We start from the raw sequence: 10,262 nt of genomic DNA, 5'->3' as shown, positions 1-10,262 counted from the left end.
AAGGGATAAAGAGAAAAATAAAAAAAAAATTATTATGGATAGATCCTAAAAATGAAAAACAATAGAAAGATAGCAGAGATGATAAAAAGAGAAACGAAAAGAAAAACTAACAAATTGTTGATTCAATTGGTTAAGGCTCGTCTTTTTCGATGAATAGGTCTTGGATTCGAATCCTGTCGATAGTCACTTGTTGGAATCATCTCGAATGTACGACCTACAGTTATCTGTCTTAAGCTATTAGATACGACACATTTTGCTCTGACCTAGGAAACTGACCAACCTATTTATCCTTTTATATTTCTTACCAAAAAAAAAATGAAAAGAAAAAGTTACAGCTTTTCTTCCTACCTATCCCGTCTGCATCGTCCTTCTAAATTTTTTTTTCATCAATAGAGAAATTAAAATCATTTTATACAAAATTGAAAAAAAAAATAAAGCTGTCTTCGTCACAAGCATATAATGATGTAAATTTCAACCAAAAAAAAATGAATGTACATCAATAAAAATTAATAAATTATATTTATTAATAAATATAAAAAAATGTATAATTGCAAAATTTTTGTTTTTATAATATTTTGACAATAAATTTTGTAATGAATAATAATGCATATATTTCAAAATTAAAGAAAAAAATTTTGTTGATATCAACATAATTTAATATCATTGTACATATATGTTTTTTACAATATACATATATTTTATTTGTACGTATATATAATAATTATTGTAGTCGTCATGAGACATCATTGAACATTAGGATCATAAATATGAATTCTATTTCTTCTTTACTACTTTAACAAGTTGTCTTTTTTTATTTTATTAATTATTTTTTTTACTTTGACACAAAATAACAACAATTTTTATTAAACTATTATTTTTTTAAAGTTTTCCACAAATAAAGTTTTACAAAAACAAAGAAGAATTACAAAATTGTTGTATGGGTGGACAGATATTATATGGTAAATTTATATTTTATTAATTATATATAATATATTTTTTCTATACATATCATAATTTTATAACTAATTAAATATTAAAATAAAAAAGCAATTACATTTTCTTTTTTCTCAATTTTAAAATTAATATTTTCTATAATTGTTAAATAATTTCATTATAATATCCTAGTTCGTAATTTTTTGAAGAAAAGAGATTAACATGACACATGGGGCCACTACCAATTAAATTAAAAAAGAAAATAAAAGAAGTGTTACGTTAGCAATTTTTTTTTAGAAATCTAAAATTTTAAATGTATTAATTTTATTTTAAAAAAAACCTAAATAAAGATAAAATGCAAAAAAAAAAAGGAAGATACAATGGGATGAAATTAAGGGGGCGTATGGGAGAAAACTAATGATGTTTTATTTTGTATTGACATGATAGCGAAAGAAAGAAAGAAAAAAAAAAAGAAAAAGAAGCAAGATGAAATAAAAAAAAAGGAAAATATAAGCATTTTTAAGAGAACGCATCACATGTTCATGGGAAAGTCAAAATGAGTAAGATAAATATTATGGGTGGATTTGTTGTAGATGCAGCAGAGTTCATCCGATGAACAAGGAAACAAAAATATATATATGAGAAAATATTTTATTAGTGTAATTTTTATATTTTATTTTATTTTATTTTTGGATCAAAATTAAATTCATAATTCATTTAAATCAAAATAATATCTTTAAATTTAATAATTTTGATCCAAGACTTCAAAAAAAAAAGGCAAAAATTATATTCATATAAGTGGATGACTTCTATATCTATATATATATATATATAAATGACAAAGCTTATGGCCTCCAAGGAGCAGGGGGGGGCGGACTTGTAGGATAGAGAGGTGGAACCGCGGAAAAGATGGAATTCTTGTCAATGCCCTGGCCACCACTGCTCGTCAGAGAAGCAAGTGCAGCTATCAATCCGGCGTTACCAGCCATTGTTGGCTCAGTGTAGTTATAATTGGTTCGAACATCTCTGAAATTGTCAAAGCGATCAGGGCCGCCGACCATGGCTCCTGTAATGTTGTTAGGATTGGCATTTCGGATATCACGCCACTTCCATCCGCCTGTGCATGAGTACTTGATGTTGTTGTGGGGTATTGATGTGCCACGGTGATGAACATGTGTAGGGAACTTTTGACCGTATCCCACCACATAGCTCATTTTCATGGGGTTTTTACCCAAAATGTAGTCTACCTAAAGAAATAAAAGGACAATGTTCTGTTAAAGAATTAAAAGAAAATTAAGGACAATGTTCCCTCTTCAGCTTGTAGGGTAGATGCATGGTCAACTTGGTTAGCAGTTTCTTTCCCAGATCAATCAATCCTTACCATTATTGGTTTTATCTTATCATCGTTCAATCAAACGGTGCCCAGCTAATCTATATGTATATGTATATGTATATATATATATATTCACATTAAGACAAGATGATATTATTTATTCCTTGTCTCATAGTTATGGCTTTGTTTTGTTTGCATACTTTTAATTCTTCTACAGTAATATTTTATTTTAAAAGTTCAAAGATTTTGCTTTTTACTTTTTTTTTATTATCTTTAACTATTAAAATTGTCCTTTTTTTGACAAATTAAAGATAATTCAAAAAAGAAAATCTATAACATATCAATAAAACTATTGTCAAATTAAAATCAAACACAATATATAAAATGAATGAAATAATAATAATAATAATAATAATAATAATAATAATAATGAACTTTAAGCATATGTGAAAGTTAACCCCAAGTTAAGAATCATTTCAATTCATCCAAATTCAAATTTGGTCCAATTTTATTTGATTAAAAAATATCAACAATTAAATTTTGAAATGATTCAAAATTGAATTAATTTGAATATAAATGATTTGCATCAAAATGATCCAAAATAATAATTCAAAAGGATTATAAATTAAATTTATTTGCCTCTTAAATTTAACAACTTAGACATAAAATATATCTAAATTTATAATCCGAACTCAAATAATCCAAATATCGAATTAAGAAAACGCTAACTTGAAATGATGTAACATTAAATTATTCATTTTGAAACCGGACTGAACTCATGACCAGTTTAACAATTTTCCACTTATTCACATTTAAAAAAGCACAAGGGCAGAGCAAGTAGTTACCTGGGAGGTTGCAAAATCCCGAAGAGACTCTGATCGGAAAAACTGAGAACCACAATTCCACCCCGGCACACCGGTCGCATTTAAATAATCAGCAAAGAGATTTGCTAAGAAAGCAGCATTAGCCACATACTGAAGAGGCTGGGGCTTTCCAGAGTTCAGTTGGATCATTCCTCCTGCAAGGTGCATGGCACATGAGAAACTTTAAGAATGCATAGCTGAAAGAATTATTTGTTGATGGTTTTTGAGGGACACAAGTTGACATATACCTCGAGTCCAGTTAAAGTAATGGAATTCTTTAAGATAAGAACACATGTTGAGAGCCGTGACGTTGTGATACATTTGCAACATGTCCTCGTAAGGGTAGCCTGGATTCAAAAATATCCTGTACCTTGTTAACAACAACATGGCTGCTGGTAATTTGTTATCCCAGCTGAGTACCCTGTTTGATGGAATATCGTAAAGTGCCTTGGAGTTCTTAGACAAGCCCGGGTTCGTTGCCAATGAAATATAGCTAACATTTCCGGTGGCATAGTACAACCAGGCAGAACCCCACATGTACTCATCGTAGTAGCCAGTGGAATTATAATAGGGTTCGATGTAAGGATTCCCTCGAGAGTAAGGTCTTCGTTTGCCTCCATCCCTGGCAAAGGCAAACACAGTTTGAGCACCTTTAATGAGCTTCCTGGAGTAATCATCATTGTCACGGAATACTATTGACGCTGCCGCTAAAGCTGCTGCCATTTCTCCGGCTAGGTCCGGCGCCGAAAATGCAATTTGGACAGGCCGTTTATAGTCCATGTCTTCTGGTCTCATCCAGCAGTAATGGTCATCTGGTGTTGTTGAGCCATTCAGAGCTCCGCCAACCTAGAACCGCAGGAATTATATATGGATCATCGATCAGTTAATTAAACAAAAATTTGTCAACCTACTAGCTACTATGTGGACGTGTGAGCAGCAAGAGACCGTGGTAGAAAAAGAAAATCTGTACCTGGCAGTATATTTTATCGATTTTGGTGGCTGAGGAATTGAAGGTTAAGAGCAAATAATCTGTACCCCACTTGATGAGGTCTCGAATGTGATCGTATTCACCAATGGACTGGTATTTCTGGCTATATTCAATAAGACTCCAGCTAAGCATTGTCATGGAAAATGCCATGGGAAAATGGAACTTTATGTTGTCTCCAGCATCGTAATACCCTCCAACCAGTCCGCCCTTGAGGTCCGTCACTTCTTTGCCATCATCTAGCCCTGAATTTCCTCTCCAGTAAACGCCATTGTTCTTAGGCAATTTACCAGCTGCATGCATCAAACTAATGATTACAAATTACAATAATATTATCTTCTTTTAGATTTTACAGCACAAAAGCTCAACTAATTAAAATGCATAATTATTCGGATACAAAAAGTGTACAGTATAAAACAAATTAAAGAAAAAGCATTTTAATTTTTGTTTTTGTTTTTGTAAATGAAAATTCTGTCTCCTATATACCTATAAATAAATAAATAAAAACTTAAATGAAGTTTTTTAAATGAAGTTTCTAAAATTTTTTTCAAAAATGATTCAATAAAAATTTTAATCTAAAATTTAAACTGAGAGGCTCTCATAGAATTTCAATTAAAAGATCAATAATATATAAAAAAATATATTTAAAATATAATTTAAAATTCAAATTTGATTTGTAATTATTTAATGGTAAAAATTCTAGGAAAATTTTTAATAAAAATATCTATTAAAAAATATGTAAAAATTTTTTACATACTTGATTTATGTAATAAAATCTTTCAATTTATTATTTTAGATTTTGCATTTTAAGTTTTAATTTTTTATTTAATTATTTTAATAAAAAATTTTACAATTAAATAATTTCACCTAACTTTTTTCTTAATAGAACAATCTCTAGGAGATTGTTTGCTTGATATTTGTCCATCCTTCAATAAATGACAATTGGTTTTCTGTGATTGATTATGCTGATATAGTGAGATGGTGAATGGGTTATGTATTTGTTCAAGGATGCTTCTTGAGCCATCGAATGGGCTATGTTGGGCGGGTAAAGCCCATTAAAAAATTAACTCGGGCTAATGAGTTATGTCAATCTAAAATTATTTTTTTATTTTTTAAATTATTTTTCAAATTAATATATAAAATTAATAGGTAAAACACATAATTCATAATTTATATTATTCGATAAAATATTTATGTTTATAAGTAAATATTAAAAAAATTTATCAAAATAATATATGAAAATTAACAAATACTAAAATTACATCTTTAAATTAAAAAAAAGAAAAACAAATATAGATGTCACATTATTAGTTTATTTCTTATTTTCACCATATGGTGATTCATTTACATCATAATAATCACATTATCAAATTATAATCACATAATTAACCAGAAAGAATATAACTAAAACAAAAATAAAATGAAAAAAAATCTTAAATAAAAATAAATTGAAAAATAAAATAAAAATTTAAGAAATTTGTGAATATGGATTTTTAAATATTTTTCCAAAAAATTGTATCCCAAAATAATAAGAAAAATAAAATTAGAAATATTGAAAAAATTTATATTTGCATTTTTTGTAATTCCAGACAAATTTTCAACCACCACAAACCAACATAAGTCACCATATAAAAAACCTTAAATTTAAGATTTTGAAAACTCTTTTCTTTCCTTTAAATATTAAAAATCTCAAAAACCTAAGAATACTAGAACAAATGAGAAGAAATTAGCAAGATTTTTTAATTTTGTTGGGCTTTTTTCGTGGCTTGATTTTTTTAAAAAAATCAAAGAATGATTTGAAAAAAAAAATAATTGGTAAAAGCTTTAAGGAATGAGAAAGCAAGAAAAGGATAGGCTTCATAAATAAGAACCGACGACGGGAACGGTGACAAAAGAGAAATTGAAGAGAGGAGGCAAGGGTTTTTTTTTTTTTTGGAGAGAACAAGGAGCAACAGTGGAGAGAGAGAACGAAGGGGCAAATATTAAAAAAAAAAAAAAAAAAAAAAAAGGCGGGCTAGACTTTGATCTTGAAATTTGGTTAAAACTTAAAACCAATTGTACTTGAAATACTTAACCCACTATTTTTTTTTTATTTTACTTATTTAATTTTGTTCATGAATTAAATTTATAAAATTATTTTAGAAAAATAAAGAACAGTCAAAATTATTAAATAATAATTTTTTTAAAAATGTCAATAATAATAAAAATTATGGAAATAAAATTTTTAATTTAATATCTGTTAAGTCCTGTAAAAATAAATATTTAAAAATAATATAAATATCAAATTATCAATTACTCTATCCAATACATTTAGGTTATGTAGCTGATGAATAATTACTTTCAATGTATTTGATTTTTTAATGAAAAATATATAACTATATTAATATTAGAATATATTAAGGCATACAAAAAATAAATTTATTCAATAATAAATCTATTTAAATAAAAAAATTCACTCTCACAACTACATGCGAATTAAAAAAGATTATTTAATTTTTACCCAAGACTTTTTATAACTGCAAATTTTGAGATTTTATTTCGTTGTGTGATCTAATTAGTTTTAAAATTATCTTAATTATAATTAAATTATATTTTAGTTAAGTTATATTATAATTCAATTACTTATTAAATGTTTTAAACCTATCTTTAATTCAATTATGTATTAAATTTAAAATGAATGTATTAAACTATCTTTAGTTAAAATAAATTAATTACCATTATTTAAAAAAAAGAAAAGTTTAGTGATAAAGAAATTGGTTAATTAAAAAAATGTAAAAGAAAGGAGAAAATAAGATATTTTTAGTATTTGAAGTAAAACTTTAACAAATATTAACTTGATTAATGAAATCTTAAAACTAGTTCAGTTTTCAAGAAAGATAAAGGAGTGTTTTCAAAATAATAGTGGTAATTCTTTTCAAGACAATTAATTTCCATAATTAATATACACAATTTAATACATAATTAAACTATAGTTTAACCTAATTAAAATTTCATTGGATAGTAATTAAATATGATATTAAAACTAATTCAATCTTTTAACCATATTTATAACTAATTAAATCTCACATCTTTGAACTTAAAAATAAGAAAACATTAAACGAAAGAAAATAGAAAAGAGACAATAAAAAGAAAGAGAAAAATAATAAAATATAGAAGAGTTAATATAATAAATGACTCTTGAATTATAGTAAAATATTAAATGTGATATCTAAATTTAAAAATTTTTTATGTGATAGTTGAGTTATAAATTTTTTAATTAATATAGTATTTAAACTATGAATCTGTTAATTAATGTAATATTTAGAGAGTTTTTGTCTATCGCATATTATTATTTGAAACTAAACACGTTAGAGGTTAGTATTGTATTAATTAATTAATATTTTAATAGTTTAAATGTCATATTAGAGATTTATAAAATTCATATATCACATTAAATATTTTAATATAGCTTAAAGGTCATATATGATATTAACCGAACATGGAAAGAACAAATAAATGATGAAGGAGTATTCTTGTATTTTGGTTTAAATATTTAATTTTTATTTAAATTATATTTTAACTAATTAAAATTTAATTTGATAGAAATTAAAAATAATTTTAAAACTAATTAAATCTTACAAATAAATAAAGTTAATAATTTTTTAGTTAAAAATTGTTTAGAAAAGAGAAAAAAACAAAAATAAATAATTAACGAAATATATATTTTTGCCTTTTCATTTAAAATTAATAATTAATAATATTTATGTTTTGTTTTTTTTCATTTAAAATTAAATAATTAATGAAAAAAATTCTAAATGCATGCATGTAACTATATGAAAAAAATTATTTAAATAAATGATTAAAAAATTAGTTTAATCAATTATAATTTAAAAATGTAGGCCAAAAAATATAATTCATAAATGCATAAAGAAACAGTTATTATCAGATAAATGATGATATTCAAATTAATAAAAAAAAATAGTAAAAAATATTAATAAATAATGTTCAATTAAAGTAATTAGAAACGTCTATTGTATAAATAAATGAAAATTAATAATGTATGAAGAAAATTAAACTAATTAATTTTTTGAATTCTTTTTAGAGCGAAAAGAATCAAACCTGTTTTTTTTTTTTTTTTTAATTTTGATTGTTTATAAAAATTTTAACCATTTAGTTTATTGTCTTTTATAGTTCTATTTTTACCATATTCAATATTAAATTCTATTTATTAAAAACCAAACAAAAACCCAACGCGGAACATCCAACACATTCGGATGATCAAAACATTATTTTGAACCTTCTTTGTTAAATGGTGTGAGATTTGTAGGGATATTGACTGTGATCAAATGGCACAATCACCCATAGGAATAAGAGAGGGGCATAAAACAGGATTATATTCCAGCCGGCGAATTCAGTTATACATATTTCTTTTATTTGTTTTTGTTGATTAGCAAAACTGATGGACCCACACGGAGTTTTACTACCTAACTAATACAGAATCATATACGTGTGAACCGAACTCCATCAACAATGCCAAATCATAGACGACGACATCCAAGTTACATTATTATTAAAATTTAGCCAATATCTACATTAGTGAGATATTTAGAATTTTGGTTCATATTTGAAAGAGAAGTGGCGTGGAATTGGATTTGGACGGGATAATTGGGTGTTATTCATTTTTTTAGTGGGCCAGCTTAGACTTTGTGTTGGAAAAAGTGGGGCATTAAATCATGATTTCGGGAAATTTTGGGTCTTAAATTGATTAAATGGTATTAAGGGTTGGCCGAAAAGAAAAAATGGTATTAAGGGAGAATTGTGGCCTAGAATATGTATAATTTATTATCTAGTTAACATAAGAAAATGATAATGGGTGAAAGTAACTGACAACAACAAACAATACAAATAAACTAAATATATATATGTGTGTGTGTGTGAGTGAAATTGAGGAAAAAATTTTGCAGCAATAATTTAGGCTGGATTGTTGTTTGACATTCTACGTTGTTATACATCTTGGGAAATTAATGGGATAGTTCTAGGAAATTGGGTGTAGGAAGAAGAGAAAGACTTACATTTCTGGCCGTTGAAGAAAAGAAGTGCCTTGTGAAGAGCAAGGGTGTAATTATCGGGAGGGGGAGGGCGAGGCTTGTGCTTGGGCAATGACTTGGCGATGATGATGGGAACTCCGATCACAAGAAACGCCAAGAAAATTGAGATGAGGGTCCACTTGACGGCCTTGCGGCTGCAAACGATGCAACCAAAGTCCACGTACTGCTTCTTCTTCTTGGTTTGCTGAGGCTCCAACAGCCAGCTCTGTTGGGTCTCATCCAGATACCGGTATTGCTGCTGAGAGTGGAGGGCTGCCCTGTCCCAGTCCGTGTTCTCTGTTGTTGATGCTTCTTCATTATTGTTTATCTCAAATGAACCACCCCAGTGATTCCTGGCTTGCATACTTGTCTCTTTTCTCTTTTCTCTACAAATATGTACAAGATTGATTGGTTTAGATATGTGTATATAGCTGGATCAATCAGTTTATGGGAAAAGAAACGTAGATCAATCAATTTGCAGGTTAGAAGTCATGGCACAAGAGAAAGAGAGAGAGAGAGAGATGAAGGGAATAGAATTCAGAGACAATGGAACAGGACTTTCTGAGGGAGAAATTCAATAAATAAACTTCCATTCATTACCTTTTTATTTTGTTAGAGAGAGAGAGAGAGAGAGGGAGAGTTGACTTAGTAGAAATTGATTTTTTTTTTCCGGATAGCAACCTTTTTGCTAACTCGTTTCTTTCTTTATTTTAGATTCATCACCAAATTCGATGTGTTTACATTATAATTTATTATAAACAAAGTTGAAATCTAGTGAGCTCTTGATGGTGCCCATTTATTTTTCTTCTCTTCCATTGGAATTTAAAAGAGAAAACATGTGGTGATGACATTAATCGGTGAAAACATTAATTGGTGGAGATAAATTGATAAGTGGGGCAAGTCTTAACCTAATGGCCTGAAATGATTTGCTTTGACGGTTGATTCTTTATCTAACACGGATTTTAGATGCTCTTTTTGTAAATTGTTTTAAATATTTAAAAATTTGTGAAAATTTTTAATGTAAAAATCTTAAATTTGGAATTTATAGTAAAAGGAGTTATATTTGGTATGTCTTGCTAATT

At 27.2% G+C, this 10,262-nt stretch overlaps 1 protein-coding gene across 1 annotated transcript; it reads right to left on the bottom strand.

The window, feature by feature from the left end:
- Positions 1–1,624: 1,624 nt before the first annotated feature.
- Positions 1,625–9,733, bottom strand: KOR2 (Six-hairpin glycosidases superfamily protein). The gene is made up of 5 exons (XM_022887413.2): positions 9,166–9,733; positions 4,100–4,407; positions 3,378–3,975; positions 3,112–3,284; positions 1,625–2,180 (listed from the first exon to the last, which is right to left on the bottom strand). The coding sequence occupies exons 1-5, from the start codon at positions 9,542–9,544 to the stop codon at positions 1,779–1,781; spliced, it is 1,860 nt and encodes a 619-aa protein (XP_022743148.2). The 5' UTR covers positions 9,545–9,733; the 3' UTR covers positions 1,625–1,778.
- Between the last annotated feature and the right edge of the window lie 529 nt (positions 9,734–10,262).

This window comes from Durio zibethinus, chromosome 14, assembly GCF_047325235.1.
Source record: "Durio zibethinus cultivar Kanyao isolate XHJ-2024 chromosome 14, ASM4732523v1, whole genome shotgun sequence".
NCBI lineage: Eukaryota > Viridiplantae > Streptophyta > Magnoliopsida > Malvales > Malvaceae > Durio > Durio zibethinus.
This window is presented reverse-complemented; position numbering and strand designations above follow the sequence as displayed.

Bases quoted from the DNA above. Each gene is read 5' to 3' on its own strand.
- KOR2 (XM_022887413.2), bottom strand. From the start codon at position 9,544: ATGCAAGCCAGGAATCACTGGGGTGGTTCATTTGAGATAAACAATAAT. The intron at 4,408-9,165 runs GTAAGTCTTTCT...TGATGCATGCAG, and splicing joins TTTCTTCAACGGCCAGAAAT to CTGGTAAATTGCCTAAGAAC. The intron at 2,181-3,111 runs GTAACTACTTGC...TTATTTCTTTAG, and splicing joins GGGATTTTGCAACCTCCCAG to GTAGACTACATTTTGGGTAA.